The sequence below is a fragment of the Eleutherodactylus coqui genome, chromosome 6, assembly GCF_035609145.1.
Source record: "Eleutherodactylus coqui strain aEleCoq1 chromosome 6, aEleCoq1.hap1, whole genome shotgun sequence".
Lineage (NCBI taxonomy): Eukaryota > Metazoa > Chordata > Amphibia > Anura > Eleutherodactylidae > Eleutherodactylus > Eleutherodactylus coqui.
The window spans coordinates 108,488,283-108,510,416 of NC_089842.1; the positions used below are offsets into that span (position 1 = coordinate 108,488,283).

Genomic DNA, 22,134 nt, shown 5'->3' on the forward strand with positions numbered 1-22,134 from the left:
GTTGCTATATCTTAACATTTTCTAACTTTAAAGCCCATGTTAATCAAATAAGAAGCATCACTTTACAAAATACTCGGCAACAGTCAGCAAGTGAAGAGGCTGGGCTGAGGCAGAGCCCGTCCCCATCTAAGTCTCTGACATTGTATACTTTGCTTGTATAAATATTTCTTTAATATTCTAATTACTGTTATTTTATGCCATATGCAAAGTCACCACGATATCAACATGATTCTTCCTGCCATTGGAACAATAAAGGAGAAAGGTTGCATGTGAAGTTGGTAGCTCCACGGAATGACACATACCATTAGGTAAAGCCCAATGTAAATAGTTCAGTATGGAAATTTTGTAGCTAAAGGAATTCCCTTTTCTTGTGTCTCTGCGTGAACATGTTAGAACAGTCGGCCCTGCTGTCATTGCCCCATTCCTATCATTTCCCCGTCTCCGTAAGTGGAGGGATCCGCATTCTTAACATGACTTTGGATTCTTTTCAGCTAACATGCAGACGTCGGACCCGTTTGCTTCATGCTTATGAGGAGTACAGTAGCTCACCACAAGGAAGAAAGCTCTATAAATCTGCCTTCATCATTTTTAGCAATCCAAGGTCATCAGCGGCTCAGGATGTGCTTATGGGAATCAACTATTACAGGTCATTGATAACCACTTAAAGGAACAGCAGAAAACAGGCATGTGACCTGGTCCCACAGTGTAAATCGGCCTAGCAGCAGGATAACATACATGTTTTTAGCAGAACTGAGTGATTTGCTGAAAAGTCAAACTGTTACTTTTATTGCAGCGTGCTCGTTATGCAAATGTGCCACCCTGAGTCAAAGAGGTGGCGCCATTACAGCTCCAATTCAAGATGTCAGTGGTAAAGCCTGGCCTGAACCGCTTCTCGCTGCCACCCCCTTTCCTTCCAATGTCAGCACTTGCAGTGCTGAAATCTCCCACATGCGCCATGTGTCTCTGTTGCGTTGTCTTCTGGTGACTTTTACAGATGCAGTAATATAAGCTGCAGAAAAAAGAAAACAGTATACATCACCTTAGAAGCGCTGTCCGGCTCCGCTGCATCTTCTCCCCAGTCCCCGGCACTGTTCTTTTTCATCTCTTCTGCCCGGGGATTGAAAAATCCCCACCTCCTGGAAGCGCTGGCTGTGATTGGCTGAAGCTTAGTCAATCAGAGCCAGTGCTTGATAAATGGCTGTGTTTGGTTCATCGAGCGCTGGCTGTGATTGGCTAAGCATCAGCCAGTCAGAGGCAGTGCTTCCAGGAGATGGGGATTTTTCAATCCCCGGCCAGTAGAGAAGAAGAAGAATAGTTCCGGGGACCCGGGGAGAAAATGCAGCAGAGCCGGAGAGCGCTTCTAAGGTGATGTATGTTTTTTTTTTTCTCCTGCAGCTAGGACTTAGGTTATGGCTTTGACAGTAGGATTTCCTACTGCCAAAGTTGCATCGCACCACACGAAAATTGCATGCTACAAAACATTGCACGTGTGAAGTAGCCCATAGGAAAGCATGGGCTTCACATACATGCTATTTGTAGCCTCATACACACTTCAGAACTACAGTCATACGGCAGTCCTGAAGTGGTTAAAAAATCTTGATTTTTGTGTATGCAGCTCTTAGTGAGACCTATGTGTCTCAACAGTATTAGACTACAATCAAACCGCGTAGTCTGACCTTACAATCACATCCATTTTCCCCCTACTTCAACTACCAAATGAATGTCAATAAGGAGTATGAGAGATAAAGGGGACTTCAATCAACTATCTGGAGCACAGAGCCCCACAAATAGTATCTCTGACCCTGCAGGGACCAGCACATCTATGCATTGTATGGACAGGGCCTTAATCTCCGTGGGCACCATGTAATGCCTGAGTGCTCCCTGTGGTACTGCTACTGGCATTACGGAGAGATTTCTGCTAAAACTGATATACATTGTGTGAGCAACCATCTTTTCCAGGCTCCTGAAAGGCAAAAACTTAATTGTACGGCCGTTCGGTGACAAGATTCTGCAAATTAATAAGACAAAATGTGATTATTCCCAGCAAGAGAAACCAAGAATTCTTGTAGAAATTATATCTTTTAATGGCTAACAAAAATACATGATGTTATAGCGAGCTTTCAAACCAACGCAGGGTTCTGCTTCAGGCTTAAATTAAATAGATACGAAGAGGCATGCATATATATACACACATACATATGACAAGGCACAGACATGATGTGATTATTTACACTTAAAAGAAAACTACAGCAGAAATAGAAAACACCTTTAAATAGCCCAGTGGTAAAGATGTAGAGGTTTTATGCTCCCTGAATTAGTGTTAGGGCATCACCAGGCCAGTAGCGTTATCAGTGCAATAGATGTCTCATACTTCCCAGTCCTGCATAAACCCTCTTGAACAATTTAACCCTCTGTTGAAAGTGTCAAAAGTTGTTATAAATTTATATTCCCAAACTCTTCTATGGCTTTGTGATTTGAAATTGCCTTTCAGTATAATGACTTTCATATCTTCTATTTTATGTCCCTGACTAGGAAAGTGCCCCCCCACAGGGAATTCTATCCTCTGTTTAATTGTGTGGCACTGAGATCTCATCCTTGCTTTAAGTTTTTGTCCTTTTGCTTGTTTTTTTTAAATTAATGAGACAGTTATACCAATTAGAAGTTCTGGATGAATTTTTGGCAACCTGTGTGGCTGCTGATAGATCGGTCATATTGACTGCTACCCAGGGAAAGACTGTGTAGAAGCTTTAGAACGTTGTAACGACCTGAAACATCATTAGTTGTAGCCCACTAGGACTAATGACAAGAGATCTAAGCTAATTCAAAGGAAAGACCACAGTTTCAATGTTATTTCGTGGCAGGTGGCGCTGTTGCATTCAAACCTATGGACAGCACATGTCACTGAGTTACTGGTAAAAAGCGGTATTGCAAGTTCTTTTACATTCTGATTTCCATAAAGGGCCTACTTCTAAACTGTGCTTCTGGGCCTCTGCTTGATGCTTAGTGCAGACCAAAAAGTGAGTCTGTAGTAAGTAAGTGGTGCTGTTTCTCTTTAAATGACACATTCGGCTCTGCTACATCTGTATGTCCATCCTGATCCAGTAACTCTGTTTTGTATTAGCGCTTTATTTGACTCGTGGAATGATTATCATGGAGGGGCGATGGAATTCATGCTGGATCCACGTCTGCAGACCTCAGCATTGTGCTTGGCAGGGCAGGGGCTTCGTGTGGTTTTCTGCTGCTTTAGGAGACATTTCTTGTATTGGGAACAATTACGATTTCAACTCCAAAAATAGATTTTACATCACTTTTTATAAATTTTCCAGCACGAGGAAAGGAAACATAAACAGGTTCTCCGCATAGCTTCAAGTTCTGTAATTCTCCGGCTCCTTTTGATTAAGGTTCTCGGCCTTCAGTAGTTACTTGTGTTATTTAGATTGGGGCTGTTTTCTTAGTGCTCGCGCACACGATCGGATTGTATGAGGGTCACATAGCACCGAAATACGCATATTCCCTGCATACTTCAGCTTCTTGACATACGTAAATACACAATGATCACTGCGCCTTTACATACGGAGAAAAGCGAAGGAAGGTGCAGGAGTTTTCTCTTTCCTTCCTGTCCAAATATGCCATGGATACACACTGCGCAATACATGCATATTCACTGCGTATTTATACCCCTCCCATAAACTTACATGGGCTATTTTGGTCTTTATTATGGTCCAAAATAGGACACAATGCAACTTTTTTCATGCGTGTGAACAAAGCATGTTTGCATACCGCAGGGGTTTCAGCACTGCATATTATGCACGTAAAAAAAAAATGCGTATAAGGGGCGATTTTATACGAGCGTATTTGCGAGGGCAAAGTGCAGAGAATAGAACCCATTAATTTCAATGGGTTCATTCTCATTACTCTATTTTGCTAAATGTGTGCACGCAGTGTGCTCTATTTTTCTGCGCATTTGCGCACCAAAGGCCCCATAGAGGTTTATGGGAGGTGCACAAATGCATAAGAGGATGCATGAAATGCTTCCGCAAAACCGCGGGGAAAAGAACACATCTGGACCGATCCATGTGCAAATCTACCTCGTCCAGCCTCGTTCACAGCGCACATATGTTGCACTGCTGCGAGTCTTTTTGCACTTACGCTTATGTGAAGCCGCCCCAATACGCCCGTGTGAGTGAGCCCTTCCAGTGAGCGTTGTCCGGTGTTCGCTGTTGACTTGTCCCATGTGTCTGCCCGCAGTGTTAATCTAGTGATTCTGTGTTCTCGTTTCCATTATTAACTGTGGAGCGTTATCAAAGGGGCTTTATGTAAATACAGCTTAATCGTTGTAGAAAGTCCAGCAATGTGCTTTGTGCTTCAGTGGTCACTGAATTAAAACATTCCTGCTTTCATCCAGAGGCTGAAACCTTGTACAGACCCAATGCTCGTCACAGCTGAGGGTTTGTTCCATTTGTCTGTGAGCTAAACACATCAGCAGCACGATCCCTCTCCTGTCTGATGGTTTACTACAGTGTATCAGTCTGGAACTCATGCTATTTAGTTGCTCCTAGAGGATTCTCTATACCCACCAAAAGTGTAGCACCTGCTCAGCTGTGAAAAGTATTAGGTCTGTACAGATCTTCAGCCTCTCGTTGCAAACAAAAATCCCCTTCACAGACAGCAAGCAGAAATATTGATAGTGAGATGGAACTGAGAGACAAAGTTTAGTAAAATGTTGCAGAACTTTTTATTATAAAGTGATTAAAGGGGTTGTACCAAAATTACATGTTACCCATTTGTTGATTGGTGGGGGTCTCACCACTGAGACCTCTGTCGATCTCGAGCACAAGCGTACCATGTCCCCTCCGCTCCCCAATGCGGAGTTACTGCATGCTTGCATTGAGGAGGAGACTGGAGCGCTGGTTGCGCAAGCGCACTGATGTTCCATTTAGACTCCAGTGAGACTGCAGATAACTTGTAATCTTGGTACAACCCCTTTAAGCTCTAATTGCATAAAACCATAGCACCCCTTTAAGACTGGATTCACATCAGCGTTTTTGAGTTCCCCTTTTTCTAACTCCATCCTAGGAGCCGAATAACAGTAAAAACAAAAATGTTGGATCTTGCATTTCCCAGACCTGACAGACCCCATTCACTGTGGTGGGGTATATTGGGCTTCTGGCATGCCCTCCGGCATTCTCCCATATAACGTAGCGTAGCATGCTGCATTGTTTTATCCAGCATCTTGCTCCGAATCTGTGCAGAAGCCTCCGCTGCAAATGTGAACATAGCCTAACTATGTGAAGCTCTTGACTGTCACCACGCATAAGGCACAACGGTAGGGACACCATAGAAAGAAATCAGTTTTCTGAACCTCCTGGTGGATTGCACTGTTCCCCCAGTTTGGGATAGTCCTTCCAATGTCTTGAGAAGACTGGTGTGAGCTTATAATTCCTCTATGGCGGGGTATAGCAATTGGGGGTGCAGAAGTAGCACTCGCACCCAGACCTGGTGCCTAAGGACTCCAAGGCCCTTCTGCTACTTATGGTAAGAAGACACAAGTATTACATATGGCACATGGAAGATGGCAGCCGGTTACAGATTTCACATTGAGACTAAGAAGTCTCAGATTACAATTCTGGATCCTTCCTGGGTTAAACCAGGCTACGGCCCATTCTTTACCCCATTTTTACTTCAGTCAACTCTTGCCTGCCCCTGTCCATAGGTACTACAATACTGGTAATCAAAGGAAGAGGAACAGACTCACGGGTCCTGACAAGAGATGTGTGGTGTGAACAAGCCTTTGAGTTTTCTAAGCTTCCATTGAAAAGCACTAAAGCCAGACTCCAAATGGAGTACAATACATTACTTTCAACCTAAGAACAGAAAATAGACTTTCGATTTAGTGCCTCTTTAAGACAACTTTTCAAAAGATGAAGCCTTCTGTAGAGTTATTCCTGTCTATTCAAGGAGTGTCTCTTCTGGGAGGTGCGACAGCCTTATGCCTGCATCCCACACGTTCTGGCAGTTCTCGTTGCCTCACCTCCTTGCCAGATGCGCTTACTTCTTCCATTGTTAAATATTTTGTTTGAACAGAAGTCTGTGTGATAAAACCAAAACCAGTATTTACGGCTTGTCGTGTCATGTAAGCGAGACATCATGCAGAGTTTGTGATTTTGAGATTACATATTCAAATGAAATATAGCATTGCCGGTATCACAGGATGGTTTGGGAAAGTCTGCATACTCTAGAAGTGTCTGTACTTATGAAATTCAATTACTAACTTGCAGAATCTAAATGGACCTGAACCTAAAAGGAGAAAGGGTGATGTTTTACCGTAAATGGGTATTTCTTAGTTATTTGGGCATGGCCTAAAAGTCCAAGAAACAATTATGGAACTGCACACAGGTCCAAGGACTGCAGCTCTTCACTACATGTCAGGAACTGGTTTGGTGCAATTGTTCTGTCCTCCCTATGAGTGGAGTATAAGTAGACAGGCAGATAACCTTCCCTGCAACACAATGACAATGGAGCAATGTCCGCTTTCAACTTTATTGCAAGGTAGAGGTAAAACTGTAGAACAAAGAAAATAATGCACTTAGGAATGTACACTAACATAGCAGGACATAGAATACATTACATATATGTGAAAAGACAGGAAGCATGTAATACAGTCATGAGAGATGATAACCCTAGGACACATGCTCTGCTATCTGAATAACACACACAAGACTAGAAACTATAGAAGTGGTATAATCATGGAACTGGAAACATATATACACAGGATGCTAAGAGTAGGACATCAGGTAGAAGTTATCACATACCGACGATGCCGCTGTGAGTCTGGATAATAAAGGTTTGCAGAGGGTCTCTAGAGCAGTCCAGACATGGAGGGAATGTGCCAGAAAATGGCTACTGTGGGCTGAGCATGTCACAGAGGTCATGGGTAAAAGGTACAGCATCCCTCAGAGGACAAAATAGACTGAGGCTCAGTATATAAATGTCCACTAGATGGAACCCTAACAGAAAGTCTATCTAGTAATGCCAGAAATAAAGCAATACCATATATCTCATACAGTACAGACAATCTTACTGAACAGAGACTGTCAAAGGCATGACACTCCCCGTCTGGTAACCCAAGGTTACCACATTAAGACCTCTTCGTTGTGAGTAATAAAATCAGTTCAGTAACAGGTCTGAAGAAGAGTTTAGGCTCATTTTGTTTGCACAATTTGACTTCCACCTTTCTGACTTTCCCGTCTTCACTAGGAAAAACCTTGGTTATGAGTCCCATAGGCCATTCGTTTCTTTTTGACTGAGAGTCCTTGACAAGAACAATGTTGCCAACTTCCATGTTGGGTTTACTGGAATGCCACTTATTCCTAGTCTGTAAAGTCGAGATGTATTGTTTCCTCCACTTTTCCCAAAACACATTTGCTAAGCTTTGTACCCGTCTCCATTGACACTTGTACAAGTCTTTAGAATCAAACTCACCAGCAGGAGCTGTAATTGCATCGAACTTTTGCGTGAGTAGAGTAGAAGGGGTAAGCAAAGGAGGGTCATCTGGATCTCTGGATATTGGCATTAATGGTCTCGCATTTATGATAGCTACTACTTCAGCCATAAGAGTTGTGAGGGTCTCATGGGTGAGCCTTGAAGTGCCCTCGTGGAGGAATATCGAATCAAGGATTCTACGTGCTATGCCGATCATACGCTCCCATAAGCTGCCCATGTGAGAAGAATGTGGAGGGTTAAATGACCATGTGCAACCTTGGTTCGCAAGATATCTTCCTACATGGTCGCTGTCAATGTTTGAGGGAATATTCAACTCTTTACACGCTCCAATGAAATTGGTAACTCTATCAGAACGGATTTGCTTGACTGGACCTCTTATAGAAATGAAGCGTCTTAATGCATTTATGAAGCTGGATGTGTCCAAAGACTCAATAACTTCTATATCCACTGCCCTGATGCTCATACAAGTGAATAGGACAGCCCAGCGTTTGCTGTTTGCTTCGCCTCCTCTAGTGCGCTGCGTGGTGACGGACCATGGGCCAAACACGTCGAGCCCAACATTTGTGAATGGTGGTTCAGTGCTGAGTCGGTCAGAAGGGAGATTAGCCATTTTCTGCGGAGTTTCCGGCATGTAACACATCTGAAAATGACATTACTCACAAGCCTTTTGGCTCCAAATATCCAAAATCCAGCTGTACATAGAGCTCCTTCAGTGAACAAACGTCCCTGGTGTTTAGTCTGTTCATGGTAATGCCGCACAAGTAGAGACGCAACATGATCGTTAGGGAGTATTATAGGATGGCACTCATTACTATCAAGCTGTGCATTTGAGACACGTCCTCCAACTCTCAACAGTCCATTAGCATCTATATATGGGTCAAGTTTCCTGAGGGAACTATCTTTAGGCACATTCTTTTGATTTTGGAGTGATTCTAGTTCTTTTGCGTAAATCTCTTGTTGCACACAATGGATGATAACATCCTTGGCCTGTGTAAGTTCATCCACTGTATAGCCCTTTGGACAGCGGTGCCAACCTCTGCAATGACTTGATCTTGCTGGTGTGGCTCTGAAGGTTCTGGCTATATGAATTAAGCAACTTACAGCGCGGTTTAGTGACTTCCAAGTTGAGAACCTGTTAAAATGTTTAGATCCCAGCTGTTTGCTAGAAAGTGTCGTAATGAGCGTGGAAACTTGAGGGCGAACCTCTGCATCGGAATCTGGGTCTAGCAGTTCATAGGTGCTTTTCTTGTGAGTGTCCAGTACTGGTTTATAAAAGAAAGTTGGCCCTGTGAGCCATGTGGTGTCTTTAAGGAGTGGTGCTGGTACAGCTCTTGTAGCATGATCTGCTGGGTTGTGATCAGTCGGTACATAGTGCCCCGGAGTAGGTTTTGATGATTTTCTAATCCTATGGACTCTGTTATGCACATACACATAGAATCTCCTAGACTCATTGTAAATGTAGCCCAGCACTACTTTGCTATCTGTATGAAATTCTGTGTCATCAAGTGTCATATCTATTTCTGTCACAATGAGTTCAGCTAGTTCTACTGCCAGAACGGCAGCACAAAGCTCCAGCCTCGGTATGGTAGGCTCAGGGGATGGTGCCAGTTTTGCCTTTCCCATCACAAACCCAATATGTGTCTGGCCCTTAATGTCAATCGTTTTGAGGTAGGCAACTGCAGCAATTGCTTTCACTGAGGCATCACAAAATACACACAGCTCTTTAGACTTGACCTCTGCAATAGGCACGTGTGCATACGGCATAGGAACGTGTAGGTCGGATAACGCTACCAGGGAGTCTCTCCACTTTACCCACAATGTCTCCTTCTCTGGGGAAAGTGGGGAGTCCCAATCGCATGTATCTGCAGTCAAGTCTCTGAGCAGCATCTTACCTTGAATGGTCACGGGAGCTGCAAACCCAAGCGGGTCGTAGATGCTGTTGATCGTAGATAGGACACCGTGTCGTGTGAATGGTTTTGGCTTTTGATCCACCTGAAAGGTAAAGGTGTCATTGTTGAGGTCCCAGTTGAGTCCTAGGCTGTGCTGCAAGGGTATTGTGGCCGTTGCCAAGTCTAGATCCTTCAGGTCATTGGCGTGATCTTGAGTGGGAAAGGCTTTCATGACAGCCTTGCTGTTTGAAGCTATCTTATGGAGTTTGAGGTTCGAACAAGCAAGCATACTTTGGGTTCTTTTGAGTAGGTCGATTGCTGCATCTGGTGATGGAAGTGATTTCAGGCCATCGTCCACATAAAAGTCTCTTTCTACAAACTGCCTGCCATCTTGTCCATATTCTTCACCTTCTCGGGCAGACCTTTTGAGTCCATAGATGGCGACTGCAGGAGATGGGCTGTTGCCAAAAACATGTACTTTCATTCGGTATTCCATTAAGGAAGTGGTGCTACCCAATTGTTTGTTTCATTTTGAAAAAGCCTTGTTCCATCATGTTCAAGAAGGCTTCATCTTCGATAGAGGGGGCGGTTTTGTGGTCGTCTTTTGTCCTCTGGAACACTGTGCATCCTAAGTGGTCTCTGTCTTCGTCACAGAAATGGGTCCCGATTTCCGTAGAGTCAGAGTATGAAATACTGTTAGGTGTGAGGTGTGTCTCTTATAAGGAACCTGTTAGGACAAGGCTGGAAAAAGGATGGACGTCCATTTTCCAGTGTATTAGTGCAATAGGAATTTATCGTGGATGGTTTGTGGACATTTCCTAGGCAGACATCACCTACAATGACCCATCCTAGGTCTAGTTTCTGTGCAAATGCAGAATTGTGAGGGCCATTTACCTGTTTTCTGACCTTGTGGACTCTTATGATGTCCCTTCCAAGCAGAAGCACTATTTGAGCCTTAGGATCTAAAGCAGGGATGAGATGGGCCATGGTCTTCAAGTGCTTATGTGATAATGCTGCTTCAGGTGTTGGAATCTCCTCTCTGTTGTTTGGAATTTGATTACATTCTATCAGTTTAGGTAGAGGCAGGGATGTTTCACCATCCATGGATTCTATTTGAAAACCAGTAGCTCTTCTTCCGGCTTCTTCAGTCACGCCTGTGCAAGTCTTAAGTGAATATGGAGAGCTATGTCCTTCGATGTTGAAGATGTCGAAGAAAGTAGAGCTGGCAAGGGACCTGTTGCTTTGATCGTCGAGAATGGTATACAACCTTACAGCCATTTCTTTGTGTCCAATTGGATAAACTTTAACAAGATAAATCTTAGAGCAGGATTTACCTCTGAGGCCCTCTGCGGTGACACTTCAGGAAGTACTGTGACTTTCTCCTCCCCGCCATGCTCTGTAGCCTGGTCTGAAGGCATGAGAGTCCATGGGGCGGGCTCGGGATGTAAAGCCGTGGTATGCTCCTTACTATGACATTCTGAACACTCGATGTTTGCTGTACAGTCCTTCGCCCTATGAGATGTTGAGGCACAACACTTGTAGCAAATTTGGTTTTCCTTGAGAAAGGCTTTCCGGTCCTTAAGAGGTTTTTCCCTGAATCCTCTACATTTCTGCAATGGGTGAGGCTTCTTATGTAGAGGGCAGTCTTTGCAAGGCTCTCTGGTTGAGGGATGCACAGCAGATATGCTGGTTTTGTGTACTGCAACAGGTGTAGCTTTCGGGTTACGAAGTGAAGCAGGTTTGTTAGTTCTGGTGTAAGCGGTTTCAAATGTTGAGAAGTCAAAACTTGGGTCGTTCCTAGTCTTTGATTGTTGGCGTATGAAATCCACAAAAAAGGAGAATGGAGGGAATGAGACGTTGTGCTGTTGTTTGTACTTGGAGCCTTGAGTAATCCACCTTTCTTGTAGACTGTAAGGTAATTTCTGTACAATGGGGTTGACACCACATGCTGTGTCTAAAAATGCAAGACCTTGCAAGTCTCCCTCACCTTTAGCAACTTCGAGTTCCATCAGCAGGTCACTTAATTCTCTCAGCTTCTGAAATCCTTTATTGGGAATCTTAGGAAAATCCTCAGTCCTTTTGAAGAGTGCATTTTCTACCACTTCTCGTGAGCCATAACACTCCTCCAGTCTTTCCCATATCATTTTTAGTCCTCTGTTTGGGTAGTTAATGTTGATGTCTCTAATTCGCTTTGCATGTTCTGCTGACTCGTTGCCTAACCATTTGACTAGGAGGTCGACTTCTTCACTTACAGACAGGTCGAGATCTTTCGTCATATTTCTGAATGATGAATGCCATGCTCTATAGCCTTCAGGTCTGTCATTAAACTTTGTGAGTCCTTTAGTTATTAGCTCACGTCGTGCAAAGAATTTGACGAGGTCAGTCATACCTTGATCTCTGCGTGGTAGATCTGAAGGTAAGTTACTTTGTGGAGGTCCTAGTGAGTTACCGCGATTCTTTGACACGCTGCCATGATAATAGTCACCGTCTAAAGGTTCATTCTTATTGGTGGCGACGGTGGTACTCCAAACATTTGTTGGTTCAAGCTTAGGTTGTACTAAGGGCCGATTGAATATCAAACTGCTATCTAATTTGATGTTGGGCATTTGGTGTGCTGAGGTCACTTGCTGTGTTACCGGTTGCTGGCGGAGCTCTTTTTGGTGGTTTGACTCCTCTCCCGGATCTGAACATGAGTCATCACCCAACTTAGCATGTAGCTGAACATAGTCTGAAGTACACAGAAAATTGTCTTGGTGACCAGAACTGTGTCTAGACATGTTGCTGAATCTTTCACTTGCGTAGATGGCTGCTTCTTCCAAAGCCTCTGCTCCGGCCACAGCAGCTGCAGCTTCTTTCTCTACTGATAGTTTTTCCAGTGCTGCTTCCATGAGTGCTTTCTCAACTTTTAATTGCTTTTCTTGCTCAGCATAATGCACTCGCATTTTGGCGGCTTCCGCTTTTTCACGAGCAATGGCGACTGTAGAGCTACTCACTGACCCTTTTGAGCTTCTGGAGCTAGCTGAGATGTGAGACCTTGTCTCATACAGTCCAGTCTCTAACGTTGACATGGTGACGCTCCGGACCAGCTTACGCGCTTACCGCTGTAGTGGGCGTCCTGTAGCAGTATCTCTGCGTATAGCACAAAAGGTGGTTTAGTATCCTGCTGTCTAGACCGCTGGTGCCCTGTATCCAGCCTGTGAGAAGTCCCTGTTTCTCTATCCAGCCTGCGAAGGGGCCGTCATTTTACTGGTATCCAGTCTGTGAGGGGCCGTCGTTTTACTGGTATCCAGTCTGTGAGCGGCCGTCGTTTTACTGTTCTGTCCTCCCTATGAGTGGAGTATAAGTAGACAGGCAGATAACCTTCCCTGCAACACAATGACGATGGAGCAATGTCCGCTTTCAACTTTATTGCAAGGTAGAGGTAAAACTGTAGAACAAAGAAAATAATGCACTTAGGAATGTACACTAACATAGCAGGACAGAGAATACATTACATACATGTGAAAAGACAGGCAGCATGTGATACAGCCATGAGAGATGATAACCCTAGGACACATGCTCTGCTATCTGAATAACACACACAAGACTAGAAACTATAGAAGTGGTATAATCATGGAACTGGAAACATATATACACTGGATGCTAAGAGTAGGACATCAGGTAGAAGTTATCACATACCGACGATGCCGCTGTGAGCCTGGATAATAAAGGTTTGCAGAGGGTCTCTAGGCAGTCCAGACATGGAGGGAATGTGCCAGAAAATGGCTACTGTGGGCTGAGCTGAGGATGTCACCGAGGTCATGGGTAAAGATACAGAATCCCTCAGAGGACAAAATAGACTGAGGCTCAGTATATAAATGCCCACTAGATGGAGCCCTAACAGAAAGTCCATCTAATAATGCCAGAAATAAAGCAATATCTTATACAGTACAGACAATTTTACTGAACAGACACTGCCAAAGGCATGACAGCAATGTCATATCAAAGCTGTTCCAGTTAAGTTGCCTATCCGGCAGTCTACACAATATTTTACCACATCTCTGTTAGCCCCCTGAGGCGTTCTGAAGAAGTAATAGGACTACTTTCTGAGGGTACACCGTACCAGCAAACCATGCAGCTGTTATGGGGCCCTTGAAGAAAGACGGAGCCCAGCCCTGGTTGGTGCCATCCACTATTCTGCTGGGTGGTGAGATCTTGTGCAGGACTTGACTCTTCAGAGGAACTACATTGTTGGATAACAAGATGGTGAGGAGTGTGGAGGGGAAAGCAAACACTAGGCCATTCTGTCTTGGGTGGCAAAACATGGCACCATAAAGAGGGTCCTATTTTGATCTTTACTATGAGGCCTCCACTTTTCGGTGTATGCTAATACATCCCTCATGGTAAAGCTTACATTTTGTGTGGCTGTATTCACACCAGTGATTTTAATACCATGTATAGGCCCATTTAGTCACAATGATTATTGCTGAAAATTCGCTCAAAAGTCATCTTTGAGAAAGGGAGCAGCCCTAGGGTATACCTGGCTAAATAAATAATAATTTCCCCCAAAATTGCCAAAAGCAAAAAGATAGCCTAATGGTTCTACCCTCCCAATCTGGCATTGGGCATAAAAAAAGCAACTGCATGCTGGACAGGACAATAGCCGATGCATCAGTCCAGCACCCAGCGGGTATAATGCACTGGTCCCATTAATTAGAATAAACCCATGGACGGTACTCACTGGGCATTGGATGGTTTTCCTACCAGCAGCGTTGAGTTGTGTCTCTTCACGTCCGAGGTCAGATCAGGCGGGACAGCGCGCCTGCACCACCCCTTTAAAGCTTTATGTTGCTTTTCTAAGTACTGTAGATGTTTAACATTTCCCTTACTAATGGAGATAAACTCCGAATTTGCCTCTTTCCCTCTATTATGTTTTTCCAATATCAATTTTCTTAATTGCATTGCGTTTCCCTGATGCTAGCATTTCTCCTCTGTTATTAGCGTGACCGAGCTTTGTCTGTGTATTATTGTACGGAAATATAAACAATTTAGCTCCAGTTACTGTCGGAAACAGGGCTCCTCGTTCCACGGCTTATTTTATTGTGTGCTGCATTCTAAATGAGCCTAAATTGGGCTCATCCAGTGATATTCTGATGTTTATTATTTTGTCCTTTCTACTGGAATTTTAAGATTGCTCAACTTTGTAATGCAAGGGCGGATTCACAAGTGCCGGAATTTCTATGCCACGGACTAATTCACCGCAAATCTGCATATCTTATATACCTATTGAGATGCAGATTTGTTGTGGACTTGCTGCAGATTTTACTCTTTGCAATGCAAAGTGGCAGAAGGGCGTTTTTTTTTTTTTCAATAAGGAAAAATAATAATACACAGCAATACATCTATAGGAGACCTATCAATCATTTGATTTGGGGACAAATGGTCCTTTTACATGGGCCAACAACCGATCGATACCCATGCCGATTGGCCCTCTTTTTAGTTATCCTTTAATGGGCTGGGAATCAGTTTATGGGGATGAATGATTGCTACTACAGTTCATTCTTTCATCTCCATAGACTACCTGTACATCTTCCTGTTCACATAGGGAGATGTACTGACGATCAGCCAAAGTTTATATGTTCGCTGAAACTGAACGATCACCCGGCAAACAAATGTTCACCCCTTCGTCAGCTGATTATTGGTTCCTTTACACGGCCCTATTGTTGGATGAATGAACATCCCGAAGAATCGGGCCCATGTAAAAGGTCCTTAAAGGGATTTTCTCATGTTCTAAAATTGTTCCACAACCTCTCTGTTCTTCTTGATTGCTGCTGACCAGGACATGTGACTGCTGCAGCCAATCATAAGCTATAGAAGGTCATTATTGTGGTCAGTGATTGGCTGGCTGTAACAGTCACATGTCCTGGTCAGCAGCAGCCAGGAAGTACAGGGTGGTTGTAAAGCAGTTTTAGGTAGTGGGAAAACCCCTTTAAGTTTGTAAGGCCGGTTTCACATCTGCGTCAGAACCTCCAGCCGGAGGTTCCACTACAGATCCGGCTGAAAATACCAGAAGAAAAAGTTTTGCATGCAGCGATGATTATTATTTTAACCCATATAAAAGCGGGGCAGCTGGGAGGAAAGTGAGTGGGACCCCATTATAGTCAATGGGTCCGTCTGGCGCTGTTCGGTTTTGTCAAGAGACAGAACCGTTCATCATGGGGATTCCCCTTTCCTGCTCCCTAAAGCAGAATCCAGATGCAGATGTGAAACCACCCTGAGGCCGCTCTCACACACATTGCTTTTTACCGTGATTAGTGCAGCGTCCCGAGCGCCATGCTAACCACGGCACAACGTGTCCATTCATTTTAATGGGCCTTCTCACACCTGCATTCCAATGTGGTGTTTGTAAAGCCTCGATTTTCCAGCGATATCTATTCTATTATCATCTATCAATACAAATGCTGTCTGGATCTGTGCAATGGCCTTATGCTGATACTGCTGTATTCTTCCCTACAGCGGTTCTCATAAGGCTTATTCACCTAGTCTCTTAAACAGGAAATTCCAGCATTCCTATCTGATTTCCTTTCAGTGGAAAAACCCTTTAATTTCTTCAGTTAAGCTGTATATCAAATATCAAGCTGTAATGATTACTATGTAAAAAATGAACAATTCCTTTAAGTATATTGTATACAGTAAAATACACACTGAAGGTCTACCTGCACGTTAACGTTGGTCTACCTCATGCATCCAGCCATCTTCAGTCTGCGTGCACAATGTCTTTAAACATCTTTGTCACTTCCCAAGGGATAAGGCGCAGTCATGACTTTAAGTGATTCCAGAAATTACATGTGAACAACTCTTTATTTTCTCCTCAAGAAATGCTATTTTTATGCTTCTTAAATACCAGATTTGAGTCTTGAATCTGGAGCACGTTAATATCTCCCCTTGTCCATTGAGACACTCCGAGCTTAGTTTGCATAACAACACTTGCTTGCGAGGAAATTTTGATAAATGAATTCTTGATATTCTTTTTTGCACCTTCTGTAGGCACCTGAGATTTACATATATTCTGTGTATATTCTTATAGTTTTAACACTTATTTTTGATTCTTGAGAATCACTCTTGGAGTGGAATGCAGGTATTATAGTCTTAGATTAAAATAAAATGTTTCCTTTACTCATTGTTGTCCCCCTGCTGTGTAGTGTGATATTATTGCCTTATGTACAAGAAACTAACTTCGATGTATAAGAATATGACTGCTATAGTACTGCTGGTTATGGACAAGAAGAAAAAGGCTATAATACTGCCCCCTATGTACAAGAATATAACTACTATAATGCTGTCCCCTATGTACATGAATATAACTACTATAATACTGCCTCCTATGTACAAGACTATAACTACTATAACACTGCCCCCTATGTACAAGAATATAACTACTATAATACTGTCTCCTATGTACAAGAATATAACTACTATAATACTGCCCCTATGTACAAGAACATAACTACTATAATACTGTCTCCTATGTACATGAATATAACTACTATAATACTGCCTCCTATGTACAGGAATATAACTACTATAATACTGCCTCCTATGTACATGAATATAACTACTATAATACTGTCTCCTATGTACATGAATATAACTACTATAATACTGCCTCCTATGAACCAAATATAACTACTATAATACTGCCTCCTGTGTACACCATTATAACTATTATAATACTGCCCTCTATGTACAAGAATATAACTACTATAATACTGACCCCTATGTACAAGAACATAACTACTATAATACTGTCCTCTATGTACAAGAATATAACTACTATAATACTGTCCTCTATGTGCAAGAATATAACTACTATAATACTGCCTCCTGTGTACACCAACATATATAACTACTACAATACTACCTCCTATGTACAAGAATATAACTACTATAATACTGCCTCCTATGTACAAGAATATAACTACTATAATACTGCCTCCTATGTACAAGAACATAGTTACTATAATACTGACCCATATGTACAAGAATTTAACTACTATAATACTGACCCCTATGTACAAGAATAGAACTACTATAATAATGCTCCTATGTACAAGACTATAACTACTATAATACTGTCCCCTATGTACAAGAATATAACTAATATAATACTGCCCCCTATGTACAAGAATATAACTACTATAATACTGCCCCCTATGTACAAGAATATAACTACTATAATACTGCTTACTATGTACAAGAATATAACTACTATAATACTGCCCCCTATGTACAATAATATAACTACTATAATACTGCCCCCTATGTACAAGAATATAACTACTATAATACTGCCCCATATGTACAATAATATAACTACTATAATACTGCTTTCCATGTACAAGAATATAAGTACTATAATTATGCCCCCTATGTACAAAATATAACTACTATAAAATTGCTCCTATGTACAAAAATATAACTACTATAATACTGCCCCCTATGTACAAGAATATAACTACTATAATACTGTCCCCTATATACAAGAATATAACTACTATAATACTGCTCCCTATGTACAAGAATATAACTACTATAATACTGCCCCCTATGTACAAGAATATAACTACTATAATACTGCCTCCTATGTACAAGAATATAACTACTATAATACTGTCCCCTATATACAAGAATATAACTACTATAATATTGCTCCCTATGTACAAGAATATAACTACTATAATACTGCCTCCTATGTACAAGAATATAACTACTATAATACTGTCCCCTATATACAAGAATATAACTACTATAATATTGCTCCCTATGTACAAGAATATAACTACTATAATACTGCTCCCTATGTACAAGAATATAACTACTATAATAGTGCCTCCTATGTACAAGAATATAACTACTATAATACTGCTCGTATGTACAAGAATATAACTACTATAATACTGCCTCCTATGTACAAGAATATAACTACTATAATACTGTCCCCCTATGTACAAGAATATAACTAGTATAATACTGCCTCCTATGTACAAGAATATAACTACTATAATACTGTCCCCCTATGTAGAAGAATATAACTACTATAATACTGTCCCCTATGTACAAGAATATAACTACTATAATACTGTCCCCCTATGTAGAAGAATATAACTACTATAATACTGCCCCCTATGTACAAGAATATAACTACTATAATACTGCCTCCTATGTACAAGAATATAACTACTATAATACTGTCCCCTATGTACAAGAATATAAATACTATAATACTGCCCCCTATGTACAAGAATATAACTACTATAATACTGTCCCCTATGTACAAGAATATAACTACTATAATACTGCCCCCTATGTACAAGAATATAACTACTATAATACTGCCCCCTATGTACAAGAATATAACTACTATAATACTGCCCCCTATGTACAAGAATATAACTACTATAATACTGGTCCTATATACAAGAATATAGCTACTATAATACTGCCCCCTATGTACAGGAATATAACTACTATAATACTGCTCTCTATGTACAAGAATATAACTACTATAATACTGCCCCCTATGTACAAGAATATAACTACTATAATACTGGTCCTATATACAAGAATATAACTACTGTAATACTGCCCCCTATGTACATGAATTCAACTAATATAATGCTGTCCCAGTCTAACTCCTAGCCCTGTGGAAAAAATATACTTACCACACACTATAACATTACACAGTTCTTTTAGATACTTTTAGGCAGTAGCATAATGTTTTTTTCTAATATCTTTGATTTTCTTAATTTGTACAAAATGTGGTTTGGATTTGGATTCTGAAGTTTCCATAGTACAGAAAAACAACAAAAATAAGATCTTAGAGCCGTGCCGCCTGGTGGTGTCCTGCTGCCTTCTCTCTGTCCTGCAGCTATCATCCTGCAATCTCTCCTTCTTGTTCGTGACACCCTGGCTTCCCTTGCTTTGCTCTAGGGGAGTGTGATGTCATGCTGCCTGGCTGTGGCTTTGGCTGCAGACTGCTGGTGACTGTTCAATACCTGCAGGAGCTGAGCCAGGACTTGGTAACATAAAAGGACTCGTGGGAGGGACATGGAGATTTCCCAGGACTCCAGAACACACATACAGTAAAAAAAAATCCAAAAGAAAGTCTGCATCTGTGTAGGAGAGAATCACATACTGTAGGCTGCAAGTTATGTTCCCAGTCAGGATCCCAAATCATCCGGCAACATGAAGTATATACTGTGGATCCTTTCTATGGTTCTAGTCGGTTGCTGCATCCATGTGGGTACCACATTCAACTCCAGGTTTCTTCACTCCAACTGCTACCCATGTTACATAAGGAGCCAGGGATATAGTGCTAGCCACTCTAATAATGGACGGCCAGGTATGGATGAGCCCAGCTCTTCGCCACATTTTATTTTACTTTGAGTTATTTTTTAGTACATTTTGTATGAATGTATTTTTGTATTTTATAGTCATTTTTTGAATTCATTCTATATTTACTCATTTTATCTTTGTCTTTTAATTTTATCTCACACTTCTTTTCCTATTCATTTGTTATAACTTCTTTTTAATAACTTTAAATAACTTTGACATAGTTGGCTGTGCTGATGCTATACTGTGGCTCTGCACTGCAGTATGTGATGTGATGCATCTATCATTTATTCCTAAGTACTCTCTAAATATTAGGCATGAGTTACTTAGTGTTAGATCATCTAGGAAAACTCAGTTTATCATTGTAAATTCCATTCTAATTTATTTTACCTTTGTGGTGCTCAGATGTTTCTTTCTACTTATATTGTCCCTATAAACCTGTTGTGATGGCAGTTACTTCTGTAAGTCCTCATCTTACAACTATGTACATTATATTCATTCCTGTTGAAAGAATGTCAAACAAAAAAAGAGCTGAGTATAGAAAAAAGTCTTTGCAGCTGCTGCAATTCCACCTGTGTACAAGAGGTGGTGATATACCTCCTTACCGGTCATTTAGAAATTCTATTCTGTTTTTATGAGTATGACTATTATTTAATGCAGAATTGAGTCACATTATTATGACCAACAGCTAATAACCAGAGTAACTACCGTGAGCCGCACGTACGGCAGCTGGATGTGCTGGGAGTGACTCAATACATAGTAACATAGTATGTTAGGCTGAATGAAGAACGTGTCCATCTAGTTCAGCCTGTTTAAACCCCCTTGTTGATCCAGAGGAAGGCAAAAAAAAACAAAAGGCAAAAGACAATAGCCCATTCAGGGGAAAAATTTCTTCCCAACTCCATAATGGCAGTCAGAATAATCCCTGGATCAACCTCTAATAGTTCCAACATGAATATAACACCCGGAACAACAACCTTGCTGGTCACCTAATGTCTATGTTCGGTAATATCATAGTGCTCTAGAAAGATGTGTAGTTGCCTGTTAAACTCCTCAATGGATTTTGCCATCACCACGTCCTCAGGCAGAGGGTTCCAGGTGCTGGTAGGTTGTCTCGGGTATCTGGAGCCATGCAGTGCTTCCCACAGTTACTGAAGTGGGGGTGGGGGAGGATCCATAGAGCGAACAAGACGATTGAGGTGGTCCCACAGCTGCTCAATTGGGTTCAAGGTTTGGTAATTAGTGGAGGTAGAAAACGTTACTCATCGGAGAAGGCAACCCTTCAGTGATGGTCCTATTTAGAAATTTCTGTGCAAATTGAAGCCTTTTTTCCGATGCACCTTTGTTATCACTAGTGCAATGACCATCTATATGCTTTGGAGCCACATACACAGTAGGGTTCGCTGATCTGTTGTTTTAGACACAGGTCTGGTAGCCCACTGGTTATTTTAATGATGAGCTGCTCTACATTAGCATATCGGTTGGCTCTTATGCATCTTCGTAACCGATGTTCACCTCTCACATCAATGACACATGGTGCTCCGCAGTTTCCATGCCAGTTATTCCCAATGGTACGATTTGTCCACTCAGGATACATTTTCACCATAGCGGCATGCGAGCGGTTTACAAACTGCGCTGTTTGAGAAAGCTAATAATCATCCCTTTTTGCAACTCTAATAAATCACCCCTTTTACTTATGACAACAACGAATAATATGCGAGCAGACCGACTATCGCACGCCTTAGATAGCCACCAAGCCAGCCAACGACATACCACCTCCTTCATGGGTTGCCGACATTGAAAGTAGGAGGTGGCCATAATAATGTGACTCAGCTGTGTAAGGGTAGATCTAATATTTCTCATTAGTGCACACAAAGATTTGGTACTTACCTCCATGATAAAAAGTAATGTATGAGATACCAGGACCCTGGGGCCTAGAAAGATCTTTAGAGCTTATACAGATCTTAGGCCTTCCTCACACAGGGCGTTTGCAGAAACGTACCGTTTTGCAATGCTGCGTTTGCTGCAGATTCCGCCCCGTTTCAGCAGTGCTAGCATACTTTATGCCCGCGTTTTGGCTGTGTTTTCAGCTCGGCTGAAAACGCAGCCAAGAATGCTGAAAAGAAAAAAAAAAGCAATACTCACCTAGCCGCTGCAGTCCGGGTCGCGGCCGCTGCAGTCCGGGTCGCGGCCGCTGGTCTCTGCAGCTGATCCGGGTTTCCTCGGCACTCCCAAATCTATTGCCGGAGGCCAGGTTTGAGAACCCCGGCTCCGGCAATAGAGTGCTGTGATTGGTTGTCGGCGCTTGCTCGATGCCCAATCACAGCCCTTCATTGACTGTCTCAGCCAATCAGCGCCGGCAAGCTCTGAT

At 42.1% G+C, this 22,134-nt stretch overlaps 1 protein-coding gene across 4 annotated transcripts in view; it reads left to right on the forward strand.

The window, feature by feature from the left end:
- The window catches only part of MEGF6 (multiple EGF like domains 6), a 370,082-nt gene that overhangs the window by 247,918 nt on the left and 100,030 nt on the right, over positions 1–22,134 (forward strand). Inside the window, exon 1 of one of the 4 annotated variants that reach the window (XM_066607381.1) lies at positions 19,386–19,773. The exons of the other annotated variants lie outside the window; for them this stretch is intronic. Within the exon in view, the coding sequence (XP_066463478.1) occupies positions 19,617–19,773 (157 nt within the window). The 5' untranslated portion in view covers positions 19,386–19,616. Of the gene's footprint in view, positions 1–19,385; positions 19,774–22,134 lie in introns of those variants that run through there. 4 annotated transcript variants of the gene reach the window in all.